Source organism: Lactuca virosa, chromosome 3 (assembly GCF_052849685.1).
Source record: "Lactuca virosa cultivar CGN04683 chromosome 3, Lactuca_virosa_CGN04683_v6, whole genome shotgun sequence".
NCBI lineage: Eukaryota > Viridiplantae > Streptophyta > Magnoliopsida > Asterales > Asteraceae > Lactuca > Lactuca virosa.
In genome coordinates this window covers 130,319,777-130,344,847 of record NC_136428.1, presented here as the reverse complement: position 1 = coordinate 130,344,847, position 25,071 = coordinate 130,319,777, and the positions used below count along the sequence as shown (strand labels likewise).

Below are 25,071 nucleotides of genomic sequence, written 5' to 3'. Positions count from 1 at the left end.
GCCAATATTATACTTATATAAGAATGATTAAATCCACACCCCATGTTCAATTATATCAAAACAAATGTGATTAAAATGACAATGCATTTGCCACTAAAATTTGATGGAAGTTTTGTGGAGACAAACACTCGTATATGATTAGGGTAACGACATGTTAGACGCTTAACATTGTCTATATAGTTTGTTGTTTTTTGCCCCTTGCATAAATAAGAATCTGTTGGATGTAATATGCAAGATACACATAATTTATTCTGCTACTAATTATATGTGATAGTATAGTTGAGACTATCATATCACATACTAATAGCTATAAAAATGTTTGTAAATAAATGATATACTTATCAGACAAATTACTATTTATCGACTAAAATAAGTAAATAAATTGGTTATTTAATATTTATTAGATCAAATCAAATTAAATAAGAAAGTTTATTTAAAAATTAAATAAACATTTTATTTAATGTTTAAACAAGTAATTAAAGTAATTAATGAAATAGAATATGTTACTTAAATTAGTTTGCTGAAAGACTTTGTTTTGAGAAACTTATACAGAAGTATATGCATTTAAACGTGTGAAGGGTTACCAATAACAATAAAGAAACAAAGCAACATAATTATTGTTCTCTTTGTCCATTGCCTCAAAATCGACATCTCTCCTTCCTTATGCCTATTATCAATGGCTTCATCGAGCCAATGAGGAATAAGAAAGCTTTGATCAAGTTGGTGTCTCGTAGCATTCCAGATGTGCTTGTGTGGATACCAATAGTGACAATCAATCGTGATTGTCATATACTACGTCAAATGATCCATATGTATCAGAGGTATGATCCAAAAACCATTTATGGTTGTTAGTTAATTGTTACTCTCAAATTGGAGTTGCTATGGGGTAATCAAAATTTTAAATCTGAATTTTGTGCATTATTTCTTTAAATTGTTTTTGGAATTGATGAAACCTAACACCATCTTCTTCATATGACATTTTTTAGGAAAAAGATGCTACTTTCTTATCCGATGCTTATATCTTATCTATTTGGAGTTGACTATTAATTAATGTTGCTTAGGTCTTCTATATAAACTACAAATGGAACTTATATCACTTACGAACTATTTCAAAACCCATATCTTGTTTTTGGTTTCTTCTTTTCTCCCCCAATCACCGTCATAATCTTGAATTTGAATGTTTCTAGGATCTTTGATTCTTAATATCTTATATTCTTCGTATGTAGTAAGTAGTACAATTTTCCATTTTTTAGTTCTTTCTTTAACATATAGCCAAGTAGTTATCATATACTTTTTTATAGCCGAATATAACCTATTGATTTAATGTTTTCACTATTTCACATATTTAAGTAATGTACAAATGCAACTTATATCACTTACAAACTATTTCATGACCCATTTCTTGTTTTTGGTTTCTTTTTTTTCTCCCCCAAACACCGTCAGAATATTGAATTTGATTGTTTTTATGATCTTTGATTCTTAATATCTTATGTTCTTCGTATGTAGTAAGTAGTAAGATTTTCCATTTTTTAGTTCTTGCTTTAACATATAGCCAAGTAGTTATCATATATTTTTTATAGCCGAATATAACCTATTGATTTAATGTTTTCACTATTTCACATACTTAAGTAATGTATAACACTGCTTACAACTCAATGCATAAAAACCAGAAAATGATCTTTATATTGTTGATGAGTTTATTATAGATTAGATCTTATAAATCGTTTTAAGTTTTTGAGTCGTAAATGCTAACAAAGCGACAATGTTATTTGATGTGGTTAATGAAGACCTAAAAATGAAGATTGATGGAAAGAAAGATACTCTTCTTAATGGTGATGTGGGTAAAAATGGAAATAAAGTGTAATAGTATGTTGTCGACAACCAATTTCTTGTGCTCAACACAAAAATCGTGTATGTTGTTTAACATTTCTGAACTAAAAGTTGAGGGTCATTGATGCTATAAGAATGTGTTTATTGCTTCCATTTTATGCAATCGGTGGCCATGTGACAGCCAACTAGAAACTAAAAAGAAAATTAATATAGACACTCAGTTATCACCTTCACGCCTCCTGCAACCCTTTTGGGGAAGATCGTTTGCCACGTGCTAAGAGAAGATTGGATATCTATTATTATTATTATTATTATTATTATTATCATTAGTTATTTATTTGGACAATGTATTTTTTATAAGTTATGAAAACTATATCAAAATTCATGGTTTTTAATCTCTATATATACTGTGTAATAGTGATATATATATATATATATATATATATATATATATATATATATATATATATATATATATATATATATATATATATATATATATATATATATATATATATATATGAAACTACTATATATAATGTATTTTTGGTTGTGTTAGGTTGTTGATAAATGGTTAAAACTTGATTTAGTTGGTTGTATATGCAGATGATAAAGAAAGTATTTTTTTTAAATAAATGAGTGTGTTGTGACCGATTGCTGCTAAAAAAATTGAACATAAGCTAAAGGTTGGAGAGAGATGATATGGACAAAGTTAGTATAAGTGATACAAACCTTCTCTCTTTTTAATTATTTTCTAATATGTTTTTTCTTTTCTTTTTAATTATTTTTATAATTTAGTAAAACAAAAATTAGGGATCTCTCTCTCTCTCTCATATATGATCATTTCCATATTCTCCTTATTTTTTGAAAAAAATAATAGTACCCGTAATGATATGTGACATCCCCAATTTTACGGCCAGAAAAGACCGATTTGTTTATGCTTTATTTGAAAATCAGTGTATACATTTAAAGAAAAATGTTGCGGAATTTGTTCCCAAAAGAAAATATGATAAAGATTTTATCAAAGCATTTCCGAAGAAATGTGTTTTCATTACATTACAAAACACAGGATGTCATTGTCAATACAGATCAAAAGCATAAACAAACAACATAGGCCACAAAACAAAATAGGCCTCAAAACAACATTCTATTCATTTCTACTAGCTCACAATCCATAATCGCTCATCAGGTCTTCGCATCTATACTCTTGTGTCACTACCTGTAATACAAGAAACTGAGTGGGTCAGACTTGGGAGCCTGGTAAGCACATAGGGTTTTCAACCCACAATAAATAAGTTTATTAATTTCATCAACCAAACAAACCCGTTTACCCATTCCCGTTATCCTCACTTTACGTTCCTAAGGCATCTATTATAAGGGACCTAGCCTAAGGATTTTCATCGGGCGACAACACTGCTTAGGGGATACCTCAACAATTTATGTCAAATAAGGCAACCATGAGGGGGATGGAGTACTTCTGGCAAACACTGAGTCCAAATAAACACCTACAGGTTGCGAGTCTGCTAACGTTCTACTGGACTGTCTAGAAAAGTCTGTTGTCATCTATACTCCGCTACATGACTGGATCATCTTTAATATCGTCATTTTAGTTCTTCACACATAAACTATTTCATCTACCCATGTTCTACCCAACACATTTGTAGATATAAAATACATCTGCAGTTTAGATCTGAAGAAAAGGTTCAGATCTGATAACAAAATACATCTACAGTTTAGATCTGAAGAAAAGGTCAAGATCTGAAGAAAAGGTCCAGATCTGTAAACAAAATACATATACAGTTTAGATATGAAGAAAATGGTTCAGATCTGTAAAAAAAATACATATAGAGTTTAGATCTGAAGAAAAGGGTTCGGATTTGTAAACAAAATACATATATAGTTTAGATCTGAAAAACAAAGGAGTTTAAACCTTTCATCTAGCACAAATCTCAAGTAAATATGCACACATAGCACGTAATTTATATAAGATACTTCATATCTATGTGTAAGATGAAAGTAACTATGCACTCACATGATAAGGTGATGATTCCAACTTGAACAACGCTTCGCTTCTTAAAAATATGATTTCCTTTGACGAAACCGGGAGGTTTGCTTGAAAACCGGGCTCTGCGGGGGCAGAGTTTCTAACCGAAAAACTCTTTTGCTCGGAGCCTTCGGGCACTCCGGGGCTTTCTCATAGTGCTAGGGAAGTTTCCTAGGCTTTTGGGGGTGTTTTGGGAGGTTTAGAGAGTGAGTAGAGAGAAGAAGAAGTGGATTTTGGTATGAAAAATGAAGGAACTCTCAGGGGGGTATTTATGGGCTGAAAAAGGGGTGAACTCGTCGAGTTTTTGGCCCAACTCGTCGAGTTGCTAGTCCAACTCGTCGAGTTGGTGCCACGTTTCGTCATCAGATTGCGCCACGTCACCCACTTCGCTGCAGCACCCTTCCGACTTCTAAACCCCGTAACTTTTGCATACGAACTCCGTTTTCGACGCTCTTTATATCTACGCGTACAAGATCTACAACTCTCCTTTTGACTCCATTGACTAATTTGTCGACTGATTTTAAATTTAACATTATGAGAAGATTACACTGTTTAACGACCGTGTAAAATTCATAACTTCTACATACGGACTTCGTTTTCGACTGTCTTTTTTTGTAGATGAAGTAATGAGGCACATAATGTATACATTGATATATATATATATATATATATATATATATATATATATATATATATATATATATGGTATGAGGTGTGAGGTGGGGGTACGATGGTTGTGGATTTTCTACTTTTTATTATTAAAATTTGTAAATAGGTAGAAAAAAAAAGGAAAAAGATATTAGAAAGGTTAATCTTTTTATATAAACCATGAACCACCAATACAACAAATGCGAACCACATGGACCAGCCAAGTCAAATTTCAGTACTAGGACCACAATCATAAATTTAGACAAACCACAAGAACCAAATATGTAATTTACTCAAATATTAATAATCATGAAAAGTGGGCAATAAAAGAGATTAAATTACATAAATGGTCCATATGTCGTTGATTGTATCCCTCAATCGCTACTTCTTTACGGTGGCAAACCACCACTTGATCGACATCACTGAAGTCCAACATCATCATATTCAGATCTTCACTATGGTTTAGACTATCTTTACATTATATTATCTATACCAAATCTCAGCTTCTTGTTCATTATTTTTCTGTTTTAATTGGGCTTATTTTTCGATTTTCTTTAAGCCACAATGACATCTATGTCATCATCGAGCATTGCCCTATTATTAAGTCCTAATATTAGTCAATTAGTCTTTACCCTCATGAATGTTTACTCGTAATTTAGCTTTAAGTTGTCTGTTGATGGCTCGAAATACGAATTATGTCAAAAAAAATTCTTGATATGTGCAAGGGTGTTAAAGTTCATGACCACATCACCGGTAAATTCCAACCTCACGGTGACGATGATGAGAACTGGGAGGCCAATGAGTATATGATAAAATCTCGGTTTTATTTAACTTGTGATCCTAATCTTTTACAATAATATTTAGTGACAATTATACCTTGAAAGACTTATGGAACAAGGTATATGATATCTTCCTTAACAACAATATGTCATTAATTCTTCAACTACAAGTGCAATTATGAAACACAAATAAAGGTTCTTCTTCAGTTAGATATTTTTGCCACTCTCTAAAAAACTTGGCAGAGGCACTTGAAGACTGTGATTCTAAAATTGATGAGGTCGAATTGGTAATGAAAATACTTTGTCATCTTCATCTTATCACAACATTTCCAATGTGATTACCAATACAAATGCATTCCCATATTTCTTGAAGCTAAAAACATGCTTCTCATTCATGAGTCTCGCGAAGAAACAACTTATCCATTCAATGATACGTCGCTTACCTCCACAAATGAGACTCCACATATATCTACACTTTTAAACTCTTTTCTTTTAGTAATTTGGGTATTAAAATTTCTATATACAACACAAAAGTTAGAAAGTGAGTACAATTCACTAACCAATATAAAATGACTCCACTATAAATTGAATCAAATTAAAACCAAATCCAATACCAAAAGAGTCCTCTTCACTTAAATCAATTAAGATAAATATGGAGTACGCTACCACTTAATTGCAGGTTTCAATGACAAAATGAATGTGGCCATATGGGTGGTATGGGACTTATACGATCATTGGTAATTAGGTAGTATATACATATGTTTTAAACAAAAAACAAAAAATGTTCTTACAATAGTTGTATCACTTACCCCTCTCCCATCAATATATATTTGTGCATCATTACACATTAAAATTTTAGAACCGTATCAATCATAAGATGAACTTTATTTTTTGGAGACAACTGCGTTCGTTTTAGTCAACGTTAATTATTGAATTAAAGATACAAAATCATACTAAAATCGCTATCATTATTATTATTATTATTATATATTATATATCACCGCTTGAATAGTTTAGAACTAGAGATGATACTACTTCAATTTGCTATTGAAATTCAAATCGTTGATACAAAAAGACTCCAATTGTTCACACGTTGCTTTCCCTTATATGTTAGATCTCACAATTTTCTTTTTATAAACATCGACTTGATTTGAGAAGGACATAGCAGCTGCTTAGTGTTTTAGGTTGAATCCTAAATCTTGAACAAGTATTATATAAGTCACTCATCTTTTTTTTTCTTTCAAATTCTCACAAAGTTAGTTTTGTTTTAACTGAATTTATTGTTGGTAATTTTAATGTCACATTTATTTTAATGTGATTGGAATTAACATGTGTGCCAATTTAAACTATGATCTATACGAGGTAGGTGGTGTAGAGTACACTTGTATATAGGACAACTTTGATCTTAAACATGACAAAATGCGAGGGTTAAAGAAAGAGCCCCTGTCACCTTAAACATCTACAAAATTTTGGATCTGTCACCTTAAACATCTATAAAATTTTGGATCTAGAAGAAGGAAAGTTAACAAAATATGAAAATTTTGGGTATGCTTGAAGCCAACTCAAAACTACCTTGCAACCTGGAGCCAAGTTGGGACATTTTTTCTAATATTTAATTTGCATTTTTATTTTTGTCAATCTATTCATATTTTGGATTAATCAATATATATACTCATATTTCAATATTTCGTGCCTTCTCAAGATCTCAAATAACTATATATTCTCCGATAACATACACTAATTTGTGCCTAAAACTTTAAGTGTTCTAACAAATTATCCCTAACTAATTTTTTTGTTAACCCACATATATACAAAAAATATCAATACAAAAATGATACATACATGATCCTTAAAAAAACATGTTCATTGATTATCACACACTATTTTCTCACCCATTTTGCTAACGTTACTTATTTTCTTCCTTCATTTTGAGCAAATTGTTGGCGAGAGCTAGAGTTTCAGCACGTGTTGTTATCCTAAACTTGTATTCTTATCTTATAGTTTCCCTTATCATAGGATAGTTAGTTGTATCAGATCTGTATATATAGCCTTGTACCTTGTTCTTTATTAAAGATATATATAAGAAAACTCTGGAAGTGAATTCCACGAATCCATCTCTCTAAATTTAACATGGTATCAGAGCCTGGTTACTGATCCATCGAATTGCGGAAATCTCAATCGAATTGAGGAGATCTCTCAAGGCGAAACAACATGGGCGAAGGCGAAGAAGGGTCAGGTCCATCGAATCAGGTCATCGTCAACAATGTCCAAGATCCTCCGTTTCCCGCCGGGGTCATTCTTGACGATAACAATTTCCCCATCTGGTCTCAACTAATGGAGATGAGAATTGGGGCACGTAACAAACTAGGGTTTCTCACTAGTTCATCAGTAAAACCCACAACGAACGAGAAGGCAATCGAAACGTGGACTACAGAGAATAACAAAGTTAAAAGCTGGCTCATTGACTCAATGAGTCCAACTTTGATGCAAAGATTCATTAGGTTGAAGACAGCAGCGGAGATCTGGGATGCGGTGTCTAAAACCTTCTACGATGGAACAGATGAGACACAGATGTTTGAATTGAATCGGAGGTCGTTCAGTACTCGTCAGAATAGACGCCCATTACCCACGTATTACAATGAATTAGTAAGTCTTTTCCAAGAAATAGATACTAGGCTTGCTGGGGAAGGGGATTCAGTAGCGGAAACCCTTGCAGTCAACAAGGCTATGTCTAGGTTTCGAGTCCACATATTTCTGGTTGGATTAGATTCAGAATTCAATCAAGCAAGGAGTGAATCCTTGAGAAAAGATCCACCACTCACTCTTGAATCCTGCTATGCATACATCAGGAAGGACCACAACCAGCGACAAGCTATGGATGTCAAATTAGTTGAACCAGATAGCGTTGTGAACGTGGCCACTCGAAACTATCAAACGAAGAATAAGGGCACAAACGAAAAAGGAGGAAACAATCTCTCTTGCACTCACTGTGGAGAGACAGGACACTCAAAGCAGAGGTGTTACGAGATCATAGGGTATCCAGACTGGTGGGACTTCACGAAAAAACCCAGGAAGAAGATTGCAAAGGGCCAAGCTGCGGTGGCAACAACAGTGAGCCGTGAAACCCCACCCATTGCAGCTCACACATCAATGAACTCTGGTAAGTCTCACGTTGACTTTAAAAAACCTGAATGGGTGATAGATACGGGGGCCACAGATTACATGACAAATAATCCTAATTGTTTATCTACTTCGTATACTCCAAAACAAAAAAATATATACACTGCGAGTGGAGGTGTTGAACCTGTCACAGCAAAGGGCACAGTTAATGTATCAAATTCTATGGAACTGGATTCAGTTCTTGTAGTTCCGTCTCTATCAACGAGTTTGTTATCAGTAAGTCAAATCACTCAGGCACTAAACTGCTATGTGACTTTCTGGACGAATGAGTGTATGTTTCAGGATGCGAGGACCCATCAGATTCGTGGTTATGGTACTATGAGAGGGAGGCTATATTACCTGGAAGAAGACTATAGGAGCCAAGTCAATCATGTTGGAGTAGCTGAGTCAAATAAAGCCTTGGCGGTATTATGGCATCGCCGTCTTGGGCACATGTCGTTTTCGTACCTTAGGAAATTGAAACCGAACCTGTTTTTGAATTTATCAGACAATGCATTTAATTGTGATGTTTGTGAGTTGTCAAAACATAAAAGAAGTTCTTATTCTCCCAGTGATAATAAAGCTACATTTCCTTTTATGATAATACATTCGGATGTTTGGGGTCCAGCTCCAATTGCAACTCCAAGTGGTGCTCGCTATTTTGTTATGTTTATTGATGAATGCACTCGTGTAACATGGGTTTCTCTTCTTAAGACAAAAGATGAGGTGTTCAATGCCTTCATAGAACTCCACAATCTCGTAAAAACAGAATATAGGAAAGATATTCATAGTCTCCAATCAGATAATGGAGGAGAATACATGAGCTTAGAAATGAAAAACTATTGTAAATCTAACTCAATACGACACCAAACCTCATGTGCAAGAACACCGCAACAAAATGGACTTGCAGAACGTAGAAACAGGTCCATTCTTGAAATTGTTCGCCCATCTTTATTTGACATGAAGGTTCCCCGTCAATATTGGGGTGAAGCAGTCAGATCGGATGCATATATTATGAACAAAACACCCTCGAAAGTTATAGAGTTTGTTACACCGCTTCAGAAACTCCATGATATTATTGGCACCACTCAAAAACAAAACCTTGAACCACGAGTGTTTGGATGTACCGCCTATGTCCATCAAAGTATTGGCAAACTTGAACCACGCTCAATTCGATGTGTATTTATCGGATACGCAGACCTGAAGAAGGGGTATAGATGCCTTGATCCAAGTAAAAATAAAGTGCATGTTTCATGTGATGTATCCTTTCACGAATTTGTACCTTACTTTAATCATGAGGGACCACTTCAGGGGGAGAAAGGCGTTGAAGTGACCCCTAATGAAACTGTGGTACAGGGTATGAATGATGGGGATTTCCTTGCAGACTTTTCTGATGGCCTGGAGGCAGTAAATGTAACGAAAACAGAACCAACTGATATCAGTATGAACCAAACTGATACTAACACCAGTACTACTGATACTAACACCAGTACTAGTGAGACACAAGGTACTCAACAAGTAACTCAAGAACCTGGAGTAAATATACCATCAGAAAATGAAAATATATTCTATGATGGGTATATATCTCACGAAACTGAAAGTGATGAGGAAGTGTCGAATGCTGAAGACGTAAATACACCAAGGTACCCCTCTCGAAGCACACGAGGGAAACCTAAAAGGCAATATGAACCAGAATTAAATGCAAAGGGAAAGTATCCAGTCAACAATTACGTATCACAACACCGTCTTGCTAAGTCATATGCTCTGTTAGTAAAGGAATTGGATGCTGTTACTATACCGGTGAATGTGGGGGAAGCCTTGAAGGATTCTAGGTGGAAAAAGGCAATCAATAACGAAATGGAGGCATTACAAAAGAACAAAACGTGGGACGTGGTTAACCCACCTCGTGGGGTTAAAATGGTGGGTTGCAAGTGGGTATTCACTGTAAAACTCGATGCAGAGGGAAAAGTAGATAGATTTAAAGCAAGGCTCGTAGCAAAGGGGTATACTCAGAAATATGGGATCGATTATGGGGAAACATTCGCACCAGTAGCAAAGATTAATACAATTAGAATTATTATATCTCTTGCTGCAATTGAAGACTGGCCATTGAAACAATTTGATGTTAAGAATGCTTTTTTGAATGGCATTCTGGAGGAGGAAGTCTATATGGAACCACCACTGGGTATCAATACGAATGGAAAAGTGTGCAAACTGAAACGGGCACTGTATGGATTAAAGCAGTCGCCACGTGCATGGTTTGGGAGGTTCTCTAAATTCATGAAAGAAATTGGTTATAAACAGAGTGATGCTGATCACACTCTGTGAAAAGGAGATCGAAGAAGGTGACAATCCTCATAGTTTATGTAGATGATATGGTTGTGACAGGAAGTGATGAGGAGGAGATAAACAAACTTCAGCAAATACTAGCAGCTGAGTTTGAATTAAAGGATCTAGGAAATCTGAAATATTTCTTAGGAATCGAAGTTGCAAGGTCTAAGAAAGGAATATCAATGAATCAACGTAAGTATGTCTTGGATCTTTTAGCAGAAATGGGTATGTTAAACTGTAAACCCATTGACACACCTATTGAGGTAAACCATCACTTGGAAATCACTGAAGATCAGGTCCCCGCCAACAAGGATCAGTATCAGAAGTTAGTTGGGAAACTGATTTATTTATCTCATACCCGACCGGATATTGCGTATGCTGTGTCTGTTGTGTGTAGGTTTATGCACGCCCCTAGCAAGAAGCATATGAATGTTGTTTTTCCAATTCTGAGGTACCTGAAATCATCCCCAGCAAGAGGTCTATTTTTTTTGGAAGAAACAAAACTTGTGATGTAAGTGCTTTTACTGATGCTGATTGGGCTGGGGATAAGTCTGAGGGAAAATCCACATAAGGTTATTTCACTTTTGTTGGTGGTAACTTGGTTACTTGGAGAAGTAAAAAACAGAAATTGGTCTCGAGATCAAGTGCGGAAGCGGAGTTTAGGGGCATGGTGAACGGGACTTGTGAACTGTTGTGGATAAAGCGAGTACTTAGAGATCTGGGAGTGAAACTAAGTGAACCAATGAAGTTGTACTGTGACAATGAGTCAGCAGTGAAGATTGCAAATAATCCAGTTCAGCATGATAGAACAAAGCACGTGGAGATAGACAGACACTTCATCAAGGATCACCTAGAACGGAAAACTGTGGAGCTGCCAAATGTAGGTTCAGAAGACCAGATAGCTGATATGGTAACTAAGGCAGTTTGTGGAAGAGTGTTCTACAGCTCTCTTGACAAGCTGGGAATGATAGATATACATTCTCCACCTTGAGGGGGAGTGTTGGCGGGAGCTAGAGTTTCAGCACGTGTTGTTATCCTAAACTTGTATTCTTATCTTATAGTTTCCCTTATCATAGGATAGTTAGTTGTATCAGATCTGTATATATAGCCTTGTACCTTGTTCTTTATTAAAGATATATATAAGAAAACTCTGGAAGTGAATTCCACGAATCCATCTCTCTAAATTTAACACAAATCATGCTAGTTTCTTTTCATGGGGGGCTTTGAGGGGGGGCAAAGTGGGCAGCTGCACAGGGCCCAATTTTTTTCATTATATATTTTTATTTAAAAATAAAAAATTATAATAAAGATAAGGACCTTTTTTTTCTTGTTCGTCCTGGGTCTTTAAGAATATTTACTTTTTCAGGACCGGCTCTGTTTCTTTTATATGGGCTAAAGTTACACTTGAAAGTTGAAACAAGACTTACGACTTACAATCTTACCTACACAAAACCATTCCATACAAAAATTGATGAATCTAAATAGCTAATGTTTAATTTGTTGAATCGGGTTCGGCCCAATTCATACCCAAATGACTAAAACAGTCTCATGTGAGTAGTAAGGTTTCCTTATCTTTCCATTCCCCCCAATCCAATCCAAATACCAAAACTCCATAACCCCACAATAGAAAGCGATGCTTTGAATATCGTGAAGCGCATATTATTTTGCGTTCGAAATTGATGTAAGGTGTTTGAATTACAACTCACCCATTCTCATTTCTCACACCCTGTTTAATATTTATTTCAAGCCAAAATATAAACAAATAAAATACTTAATTTTATCATTTTATCAAATAAATTTCTTAATGTTTAATAACTAAGATATTGGATGTAATAAACTTTTTTATTATAAAGTTGTCACTCTGTCCTTTTGATGTTTATTTCAGTATAATAATAAAACAATCATGCATGTTTCTTTTACTAATAAAATCATCACTTTAATACGAAATTATGAATTGTATATTTATTGTTTTAAGATCAAAACAACTATCTTAAATTTATTTTAAACTTTAGCCGAATATATTTTTTAATTAACTAATACTAATATGTAAAAAATTTACAATTAAAATCCAAACATTTTTTCCTTATTCTGACCATCAAATATTGAGTAACTAGATTATAACCCGCGTTAAACGCGGAGGAATGCATAAAAAAAGTACAAATCGTTGAAGGACATATTTGTAGACAACTTTTTATATTAAACAAAATTGGATGCATTAATGGGTTAAAATGAATTTATTCAATTCTTCAATACATATATTAAACAAAATTAATATCATAAAACAAAATAAGAGATGAGTTGGCGATTAAAAAAATCAACGTTACGTTTAATATCTTTTCCATCAGCCACTGATTACCATGATAAATAACATCTTTAACATGACGATCAAACAATACAAAAGAAACATACCCAATTTCATATTAAACACGAATTACGATCCTTATCCTAAAAATTATAAAATGACACTTTAATGGATAATGAAATTATATTGGAAACATTCGAATATAGATTAATGGCACAAGAACTTTACAAATGTAAACCACTGGGGTTGTGGTGACTTGGTAAGACATGTGGAAGATATGGTGGATAACCTATTGACCCATGTTCAAATCCTAGCACTACTCAGCCTTGTGGCCATGGAGGTTCGCTTGCAGTGACTCCAGGACATGAGGCAAAGCCTCATGTTTGCAGCGGGGGATTAGTCGGTGCGCGAAAACTGACCCGGAAACTTCGTTAGGGAAGTTCCCTTTTTCCAAAAAAAAAAAAAACTTTACAAATGTAAAATTATGAACTTACTTGTTGTAAACATCAGAACTCCACCACAACCATCACAAATAAATGGTTCAACATTAGTATCATCATCATTCTTACTTACTTTTTTTGAATAGTCACAACAATAAAAAGAATACCAGCCTTCGTCTAAATCAAAACCGATGACAGTAACAATAATGGACAAACCAATTTCCTATTTCATAAATTTTTAATATATATATATATATATATATATATATATATATATATATATATATATATATTCATTGTGTTATGTGCCATAAATTTATAAAATTAATGGAAAAATATTAATATTGTTAAGTATACCTCATTGTAATCTGGAATATCATTAATGTTCTTGATTGGAAAATGGAGTTAGTAATCCTCTGCCTTGGCCACAACAATATCGGTGTTAAACTGTGTAGTACTAATGGAAGACTCAACATTCAAATTCATATCAGCAATACTACATATAAGAAGAAAAAAAATGAAGAAGTTAAACAATATAAATAATTAATGATTAAGAATAAGGAAAAACAAACATTAAGCTATTAATTAATGATACAAGACATACACTTTTCTAAATTCTGAAATGTGAGACATGTCATTATTAATATGCAATCTCGACCCAAACAAACACTTACCCACTTGAGGTTGACCTAGAAATAACAGTTAAAGTTATAAATTAATTTATCTTATAAATAAAACATTAATGTAATGACATGGACATTTATAATAAAAAAATATTCTTACCACCCCAAGTTTTGAGCTTTGCCATACGTAGGAGGATGATGACACCTGCATTATCATTTTGATGTAAACAAATCATTTTACAACAAGTATGTATAATAAGGCAATATCAAAAGTACATTGCCTTTTTTTTACCTTTGGACAAAAAAGCATATGTTGATTGAGAAACACAAACACAAACATATATTAAAGAAATATATGAATCATTCCTAAAAAAATAGTTTTTACTACACGGGTAAATAAGTCATTTTGAAGAAATAATATATGTAGACACTAAACCTTTCGGGAAGGTACTCCGCTTTTACTTTTCTTTATTTTTATTTTCATCCGATCCAAACACAGAATCAAATCCAAACACAGAACTAATTAAACTGGATTTTACATCATCAAATACAAACACAGAATCTGATCCAAACACCCACACCCACACACATACACACACACACACACACACTGAAACACAAACATACACACACACCAAGGGTAAATGGGTCATTTTACAACAAGTATGTATAATACGACAATATCAAAATTACATTTACCTTTCTTTACCTTTGGACAAAAATGCATATGCTGATTGAAAAACACAAACACACGCATATATTAAAGAATATACGAATCATTCCAATTAAAAGTAGTTTTTACAGCAAGCCTAAATAAGTCGTTTTGAAGAAATAACATATGTAGACACTAAACCCTTCGGGAATGTAATCCATTTTTACTTTTCTTTATTTATTTTTTCATCCAATCCAAACACATAATCCAATCCAATTAACACAAAACTAATTAAACTGAATTTTACTTCATCAAATCCAAACATAGAATCCAATACAAACACACACACACACACAAACGCAAACACACACACAGTATAAAATCCGTTTATCAAAAACCCACAAATAAGTCATTGATACATATACTGAACACATAAATTATAATCAGATGTAAGAAATTAATCAGTAAATCAAAAAAAAATTGCTAACCTTATGAAGCTGGTATTCGAACGTGATGCTGCAAAGTCCAGAGTTCACGAAATTGTGATAACAACTTAATAAGATTATATTTATATATAATTTTAAACAACGATTTTGGAAAGGATATGAAGAAATTAATACTGTGATTCATATCATACTATTTTGAATTCTTTGATTTCAAATTTTATAATTATGAATGGTATATACAAATTAGTTGATTTTAAAAAGGAATGAACCATATTTATGTTTTGACAATTATGTTTACATTTATTTCATTTCAATACATTCCAATTAAAAATTTCATTCACCATTAATAAGTTTTCAACTTTCCAAACATAGTCAACTGAATTTAGTTAATATTAATTTTATTTTATTTTATGATGACATCATCAAAATGATCTAATGATTGAAATTAATCAAGGAAACTCAATGAATGACTCTGATTATTGAAAGTGAAGTTTCTCTTTTAATATATATAAAGATGGGTTACATTATGATTATATATATAATTTAAATAAAAAATTAAAAAATTATATATTATGATTGGTGATGGATTCAAAGGTTGCTATTTATTTATTTCATAATTTTGGAATTAATTAATTTGTAATAGCTTAAAATACGTGAAGGAAATAGGGAAAAGAGGGAAAGAGTTTACAACCAAAGATTTGAGAGAGGGTGAGAGAGAAAGAGTGGTGCAGCTCGTCGGACTATCTTCTCCTCCACCTCCGTTTCCATCTTCATAATTTCTTCCGAAAAACATCAAATCGCCTTAATTTTGTCACGATTTTGAGGAATTAGGGATTTGTGAAAGGAAGAATTAATCAATGTCGAACAACAGGTGGAACTGGGAGGTGAGTGGTTTTGAACCGAGGAAATCTCCGGCGGAGCAGCCACCGTCTGTTCCTGCTCCTGCTCCTATTGTTCGGAGATACTCGATCTCTACTCCGTCAATTGTAGCACATTCGGAACTCATTTCTAAACAGTCTGTTGCCACCAAGCTTCATAATTTGAAGGATAAGGTCAAGGTAAATTATCTTTACTCCTTACTAATTTAATTTTCCTTTTAATACAACTCTCAGTGCTCTTTGAATCTGATTTATTGCTTAAAATGCGTCACGGTTTTTACTCCTTGTGACTATAAAGTACTGTGCAAATGGAGTAGGCATGTCAAATGTGCTAGATTAGGGGTATGTAACTTAACTTGCTCTAAATCAAACAACTTGGCCACATCTTTCATGGTAAAATAGAATGGACACCTGGGCAAAGTGTACCAGATTTTCACTTAATCCCACATAAGTACAGATATCTGTAAGTTTAGTGTATGAAGAAGCATTGTAGATGGATTAATGATTAATCTACAAAATTGAGGAACTTTTGGGACTGATATCATACAGTATTTATAGCAAATTACTTGTGGAAGACATAGTAACCACAAAATTAATAGACTTTACCCTTGCTGTTTGTGCCTTATGATTGTTATGTAGTAACTGTTCTGTTTGAATATTCACATGTCCTTTTGACATGAGTTAAATTACTATACTACATTGACAGCATGCCAAAGAAGATTATGTAGAGTTGAGACAAGAAGCCGTTGATCTTCAAGAGTACTCTAATGCAAAACTTGATCGAGTGACACGATATCTAGGTGTTCTTGCTGATAAGACCCGTAAGCTAGGTATGAATGACATTTTACTTCACTTTCTGGATTTAGTTTTACAAGATAAGTACTTTATAAATATGTACTTTGATTTGATTTTTTTTACACAAATTGCGACTCTTGTATGATTTGTAACTTATACTGCTTCCTAGTTAAGGTTCCCAAATCTTTTTCTTTTTTCTTTCCCTTACTCATTTCGTTATATCCTCTTGAATTGTCAAATTGTTTTCATTCAATACATGGTAAACACCAACAATTTCTTTGATTTCATTTTCAGATCAGGCTGCTCTTGAAGCTGAAGCTAAAGTTGCCCCACTTTTAAATGAGAAGAAAAGGTTGTACAATGAGCTATTGACTGCTAAAGGTAAGCATGATTTCTTCATGCATCTTCTATGGATTGTAGAATAGCTTTGTGTAAAATATGATAAACACATGTGTTACTGTTAATCCATCTGTAGTTCAACCCGGGTACTTAATAAGTTTTTTTAGTGTATAAAGTTATAGACCCCAAAATGTTAAGTTGGAAGTCTGTACTCAAAATGGAAATTGAATGGAAGTACATACCATTTGCATACAGTTAATAATTATAAGAATCATAATAGAAATTCTAATAATAATAACAATAAATGAATTAACTTGTAACCTTTTGTTTTCAAGATACATATCTTGATTTCAGTTTGGGGTATAGCATTAAGATCCGTTGTTATTAACATTTATATGCTAAAAAATAGCTGCCTTTAAGTTTTGTCACATAAATTTGTTATAGTGAAAAGTTTTTTGCTGTCATAAATTTAGTCATGTGTATAATACTGTTTGATAATCTCCGAAAATGTAACTGATTTTTACTATAGCAAACAACTATGATGTCAACTTTTTAGGTAAAAGTAAAAGAAACATATATTATCAAAATAACAATCAAATGGGTTTGGAGTCCTTCAACAAGGGTAAAATAGTCATTTTTGGTAAAAGTTCTCTTCATCTGAAATCTTCATCTGTAAATTCAGGAAACATAAAGGTCTTTTGTAGAACAAGACCACTTTTTGAAGATGAAGGCCCTTCAGTTGTTGAGTTTCCTGATGATTATACTATACGAGTCAATACTGGTGATGATGCTGTCTCAAACCCTAAAAAAGATTATGAATTTGACAGGGTTTATGGACCACATGTTGGACAAGGTATACCACATTCCATTAAACCTTTTCTTTTATGATAATTATGGTTATATTGTTTAAATAACATGATGTCATCTTTTCATGTGGCAGCTGAATTTTTCACAGATGTTCAACCGTTTGTCCAGTCAGCATTAGATGGACACAATGTGTCAATCTTTGCATATGGTCAAACATGTTCTGGAAAAACACACACCATGGAAGGTTCTAGCCATGATCGAGGTTTATATGCAAGATGCTTTGAAGAGTTGTTTGATGTCTCCAACTCAGATACAACTTCAACTTCAAGATTTAACTTTTTTGTTACAGTTGTTGAGCTTCATAATGAACAGGTTACACCCTTTAATTTTTATATAATTACTTATATGGGTATGTCATTTTCTTTTAAATTTACTTGGTTTTGATACTTATCTTCTGTTTTGTAGATGAAAGATTTGCTTTCAAAGTCAGAGAGTGGTCAAGGTCAACCCAAGGTTGACCTTGTACAGGAAAAGGTTGACAATCCACTAGAGTTCTCTAAAGTCATCAAAAGGGCAATTTTGAATAGAAGTGATGACAAAAACAAGATCAATGTTTCTCATCTGTACGTGTTCAGTTTCTTGATTTGTTTTCATTTATTCATTCCAAACAAGAATCTGAAAAGCTTTTTGCTTTGTTATTTTGCACAGGATAACCACGATACATATATATTATGACAATTTGATCACCGGAGAAAATTTATACAGCAAGCTTTCTCTTGTTGACTTGGCTGGAAGTCAAACTTTAGGTCTGGAAGATAACAATGGGGATGACACAACCGATGTGTTACATGTCATGAAATCACTTTCTGCGTATGTAATTTATAATTTTTGATTTCTTTATGCCCCACTACTTGACTTTTTGACTTTTTGACTATTTGACTATCTATGTATGTAGATTGGGAGATGTATTAGCTTCATTGACTTCCAAGAAAGAAGATGTTCCTTATGAGAACTCAATGCTTACAAAACTTCTTGCTGATTCACTTGGTATTCTTGATTCTGGAAATATTACATTTTTTTGGAATATTAAAAACTGCCATTTTTTACATTATCTTTTGTATATTTGTTATCATAGGTGGAAACTCAAAAACTCTGCTCATTGTAAACATATGTCCAGATGTTTCAAATTTGTCTGAAACATTGTCATCTCTGAATTTTTCTTCTAGAGCTCGAAATTCTGTGCTGAGCCTTGGGAACCGAGATACCATTAAGAAGTGGAAAGATACTGTAAGTTTGTAAAAATGACTATTTTGCCCTTGTCTTTTATATCGAGGAGCCTAATTTGCGTTCTCTCATATAGGCAAATGATGCTCGTAAGGAGTTTTATGAAAAAGAAAAAGAAAGTCTTGATCTGAAACAGGAAGTTGTGGGATTAAAACAAGCACTTAATGTTGCAAATGATCAGTGTGTGTTACTATTCAATGAAGTTCAGAAAGCCTGGAAAGTTTCTTTTGCACTTCAGTCTGATTTAAAGGTTTGTGAGTTTTAAAAAAAATGTATTTTTAATTTTTCATTATGTGTAAAGTTTTTCTCATTTTGTTAATGTTTTTCATTATTGATTTGTTACAGGCAGAGAATATTATTCTTGCTGAAAAGAATAAAACAGAGAAGGATCAGAATAATGATCTGAAAAGTCAAGTTGGTCAACTAGTCAACCAAGTGCAAGAGCAGAAATTACAGTTGCAACAACGCGATTCAACAATAGAGTCTTTACAGGTTTAAATTTTCTAATATTTCATTTCCATTATTGATTTATGATGCTGTTTCGTGTCTGTTTATGGGGTTTTTTGTAATTTCACATTTCAGGCAAAACTGAAAAGCTTAGAGGCACAACTGAATGTAACACTTCAGTCCAAAACAAGCTCAGACTCAAACTCAACAAAAGAAGATATTGAATCTACATCTGTTTCCAAGAAACTTGAAGAAGAACTTCAGAAACGTGATGCCCTAATTGAGGTAAAAAAACCTACTTTTGTGTAAACATAACAAAAGTAATATAAATAAATAGAAATGAAAAATCAATCAATGGAGTTAAATGTTTTTTCAGAGGCTGCATGAAGAAAATGAGAAGCTTTTTGAGAGATTAACAGAGAAGGCAACTACAATGGGAAGCCAGCTGGCATTAGGAGCACCACCCAAAATTCAAAACCAGGCCAATGAAATTGGAAGGTGAAATAATTATAGTTTCAAGATTATTCTTTTTGTGTAACTAATTTTTAACACTTTTTTGATTTATTTATTTAACTTACAGGAATGACATAAATAACAAAGAACATACAACAACAGATGTTGTCCCTTTCTCCCCTAAAAAACCTGATGGAACACTAGCATTGGTCAAACCTGGTCAAGATAAGATAAAGTCAACCCCAGCAGGAGAATATCTCACATCTGCTTTGAATGAGTTTGACCTAGAACAATATGATGGCCTTGCTGCTATTTCTGATGGAGCAAACAAGCTACTAATGCTGGTATAATTCACATATTTCTGAATTTTGAAACAATTTTTTTGAATAAGTTACATTTTTGGTCTTTTCTTGCAATTTTTGTCCTTATTTGAGGTTCTTGTAACATTTTTGGTTCCTTTTTCAAGTAAAATGACTATTTTTGGTCCTTGGGTATATCTTATTTTTACAATTTTAGTCCCAAAAAAATTTCTCTTGCAGTTTTTGTCCTTATTTGAGCTTCTTAGTCTCCTTTTCAAATAAAATTACTGTTTTTGGTCTGAGTATAGCTGATTTTAACAATTTTGGTCCCAAAAATAGTCTTTGAATGGGAGCAAGGACCAAGATAGTTACAAAAACCTCAAACAAAGACCAAATTTACAAGATAAATTTTTTTTGGGACCAAAATTGAAAAAAACAGCTATACCCAGGGACCAAAAATGTAACTTTCTTCAACTTGTGTAAACATTTGAATGTTGCAGGTTTTGGCAGCTGTGATTAAAGCAGGTGCTTCACGTGAACATGAAATACTTGCTGAAATAAGAGATGCTGTTTTTGCATTCATAAGAAAAATGGAGCCACATAGAGTAATGGACACCATGCTTGTTTCCCGTGTTAGAATTTTATATATTAGATCATTGCTAGCAAGATCACCCGAGCTTCAATCCATCAAGGTGACATCTAAAATGACATTTTTGCCCTTAAGATTGTGGAAATAATTCTTTAATATTTTATAGGTTCCTCCTGTTGAGAGATTTCTTGAAAAGCCTATAAGTGGAAGAAGCAGAAGTTCCAGTAGAGGCAGCAGCCCTGGAAGATCTCCTGTGAGATACGATTCAAGTTTCAAGAACGCGATAATCGATGACCATTTTCTCGGGTTTAAAGTAAATTTAAAACCAGAGAAAAAGTCAAAATTGTCCTCAGTTGTTTTAAAGATACGTGGAATTGATCAAGAATCATGGAGACAACATGTGACTGGTGCTAAACTTAGGGAAATAACCGAAGACGCAAAAGCATTCGCAACAGGGAATAAATCCCTTGCTGCCCTTTTTGTCCATACGCCAGCTGGCGAGCTGCAACGCCAGATCAGATCTTGGCTTGCCATGAACTTTGACTTTCTTTCAGTCAGTGGCGTGGATGCTGGTGGTGGGGTCACCGGTCAGTTAGAGCTTCTTTCTACCGCCATCATGGACGGTTGGATGGCGGGCCTTGGTGCTGCAATGCCGCCCTTGACCGATGCCCTCGGTCAACTCTTGACCGAATATGCAAAACGTGTTTACAACTCTCAACTCCAACACCTCAAGGTTAATTTCAATTTTTGTCATTTTACTTCCAACATGGACCAAAAATGTTACAAAAACCACAAATAAGGACCAAAAACGTAATTTGCTTTATTAGGATATTGCGGGGACATTAGCAACAGAGGCAGCAGAAGATTCGTCACAAGTAGCAAAACTACGTTCAGCTCTAGAGTCTGTTGATCACAAGAGAAGAAAGGTAAAATGATTAAATGACTATATTGTCCTTTCTTTAATTTACTTAAATAACATGTTTTGTTAATGAATTGTTTTGATTAGATTCTACAACAAATGAAAAATGATACAGCACTGTTAACATTAGAAGATGGTGGATCACCTGTCCGGAATCCTTCTTCTGCAGCTGAGGATGCCAGGCTGGCATCTCTAATTGCCCTTGATGGAATTCTGAAGCAAGTCAAGGTTGTTAGTTGTTATTATATAATAAAATAATATAAGTTTTTTATTTTAAAAAATTAAAGAGAAATTTGTGATGTGTTAATGTGATAGGAAATAATGAGGCAATCTGCAGTTAATATAATGAGTAGAAGCAAAAAGAAAGGATTGGTTACAGGATTAGATGATCTTTCAGCACAATTATCTTCACTTCTTGAAATTGATCATCCATGTGCACAAAGACACATTGCAGATGCTCGACGTGTTGTAGAGGTAACTACTAACTACCAAATTTAAAAAATATATATATATATATATATATATATATATATATATATATGTTTTTTACAAATTCTGTTTTTTTTTTAGTCAATTGTGGAAGAAGACGATCAGCCGCCACAAGGGCCATCGCGGGCTATTTCCGGTGAACATTCCGGCAATGAAACGGAGGTGACACAATGGAACGTGTTACAGTTCAACACAGGATCCACATCCCCTTTCATCATAAAATGTGGAGCAAATTCACATTCAGAACTTGTAATCAAAGCAGATGATCGTGTTCAAGAGCCAAAAACAGGTGAAATTCTTAGGGTGGTCCCACGCCCTACTGTTCTAGAAAACATGAACTTGGAGGAAATTAAACAAGTGTTTGCAAAGCTTCCGGAAGCTTTATCCTTACTGGCTTTAGCTAGAACAGCAGATGGAACCAGGGCTAGGTATTCTAGGTTGTACAGGACACTAGCCATGAAGGTTCCGGCTTTGAGGGAGTTAGTTGGGGAGCTTGAGAAAGGTGGTGGCCTCAAAGATGTTAAGTCATGATTGATTGTTGTGGGCTTATGTTTATATGGTTATTAATTAATTAATATTATACTATATATATTATGTATGTGTGGCAAATGGCAACTTTAGGCTGTATTTTATTGCAACGGCTTAACTTGTGTTTGAGAAATCTTTATTCTCTTCTTTTTCTTGAAGTTGATGAGTTGGCACGGAAAAACTAAACACACGTTGTTTTGATAATCCTATTCGTCTTTATGTGATTTTCACCTAAACAATTTAAATAGAGGATCTAAACATTCTTTATATAGGTAACATTTTGCATCTGAATTATACATGTTGTTTCCTCATGGTTACTCAATTTGTTTGTGGCTTGCTTTGGGATCATTATCTGCAAGTGCACACCGGTACTACAGGCCGTCATTGGAATGAAAAATAACATAGAGAAAACTCACTTTGAGGTACTACTGTCACGTGTATGTGCATCGACTACTAGGGAAGGGGTCGAGTATGCCAAGAAGGAACTAATATACGAGTCACCAAAATATGTGAAATTGTATAAACATGACAAACGATTCATGAGCAAAATCAATCGCTCCATAAACAACTATCCCTTCCGGTCCATGTCTGTCCTCTTTAAATTAAGATTAATGCATTACATTCTAAAGATATATTCCCTCTATATAATAAAAAGGATACAACAACAGTGAAGGAACTGGTAGGTATCCTGGGTCCCAGGTCACTACTCGATTTCGACTCCGAAGAACATTTTTTATTCTTATTTTTATTATTATTTTTTTGGGTATTATGTGCAACTACAAAAATTATTGTGCAACTATTATTAGGTTCAACATAAATAAATATGGTGCACAAAAAGGAAAAGAATGCAACGATTTTTTTCTAGGATGAGGAGATTTGTTGACTTCCAGCCCCCATCTACAGGCCCAAACCAGAACAAAAAAAAAAAAAAGAAATAAAGAATAACAAACCTGTCAATAGCAACTTTCAAGAAATGTTTATTTTTCTAGGATGAGGAGATTTGTTGACTTCCAGCCTCCATCTAAAAGCCCACCATTTTTTATGGAACCATTTTCTTCCTAGGATGACAAAATTTCTTTCTGCCCTATGATGAACACATTAAATAGAAAAGATGAAATGGTGGGTGGATTTACTATAAAAAGAGCTTCTTGTATCAGTTGCAAGACATCCTAAACACATAAAGTTAGAAAAAGCCAAACAAACCAAGCATGGAAAGTCAATATTCTACGAGAATTGTCAATCCATGAAGATAATTATGCTAAAGATGTTTTTCTGCGATGAAACTTTTGAAGACGGACTTACGTAACAAATTTGGTGATGATTTTTTAAACGATGCAATAGTTTCTTATGTTGAAAAAGAAGCTCTTATGAAAGTGAAGATCGAAAATGTAATAAAGCGGTTTCAAAAAATGTGTACACGTAGATGTCAAATTTAAAATTTAAGATGTAACGAATCGGTTTAATGTACTAGTACTTTTAATTTTTTTTATGTTATTATATTTGGTCGGAATTTTTTTTTGTGCCACTACAATTGAACGTTCCTGGTTCTGCTACTGACAACTACCCTTTGTTTTAAATATAGGAAAAACTTATTTAAAAGGGAAACGTAGGGCCTCCACTTTTGGCTACACCTATTCTATGGAAAGAAGTTTAAGGACAGTAGCTAGATAGAAACAAGAGTAAATTACACGAATGGTCCGTGTGGTTTAGCGTAATTTGCGTGTTTGGATCTAACTTATTTTGTTAACTAGGACCATCCCTATAGTTTGGTTTTGTTACGCGCTTGGTCCCTAATCGACTTAAAAGGATCAATATTCCCTTATTGACTTTTTTAATTGTTTTATTTATTTCTAACTTGTTAAAAAAATATTTATTAAAAATAGGTTCCACCCACTTGAGTTTTATCCCTTCCTATCGCATCTATTTGTTTTCCTCTCTATCTCCGTCTCTTTCTCTTTCTCTAAAGAAACTAAAGAAACTAAAGAAACCT

General features: G+C 33.6%; 1 protein-coding gene and 1 long non-coding RNA gene across 2 annotated transcripts; both read left to right on the top strand.

The window, feature by feature from the left end:
* The first annotated feature begins 611 nt into the window (after positions 1-611).
* Positions 612-2,231, top strand: LOC145166556 (uncharacterized). Its single transcript, XR_013740597.1, has 2 exons — positions 612-821; positions 1,788-2,231. It is a non-coding gene; the product is annotated as an uncharacterized LOC145166556 (long non-coding RNA).
* A 13,682-nt stretch (positions 2,232-15,913) lies between these two features.
* LOC145166555 (kinesin-like protein KIN-14B) lies at positions 15,914-23,239 on the top strand. The gene is made up of 20 exons (XM_079085564.1): positions 15,914-16,312; positions 16,839-16,962; positions 17,222-17,308; positions 17,949-18,119; positions 18,207-18,445; positions 18,539-18,696; positions 18,782-18,943; positions 19,029-19,120; positions 19,209-19,360; positions 19,434-19,607; positions 19,703-19,849; positions 19,940-20,089; positions 20,181-20,302; positions 20,385-20,601; positions 21,057-21,248; positions 21,312-21,878; positions 21,973-22,071; positions 22,152-22,292; positions 22,380-22,538; positions 22,635-23,239. The coding sequence occupies exons 1-20, from the start codon at positions 16,112-16,114 to the stop codon at positions 23,082-23,084; spliced, it is 3,804 nt and encodes a 1,267-aa protein (XP_078941690.1). The 5' UTR covers positions 15,914-16,111; the 3' UTR covers positions 23,085-23,239.
* The last annotated feature ends 1,832 nt before the right edge of the window (positions 23,240-25,071 follow it).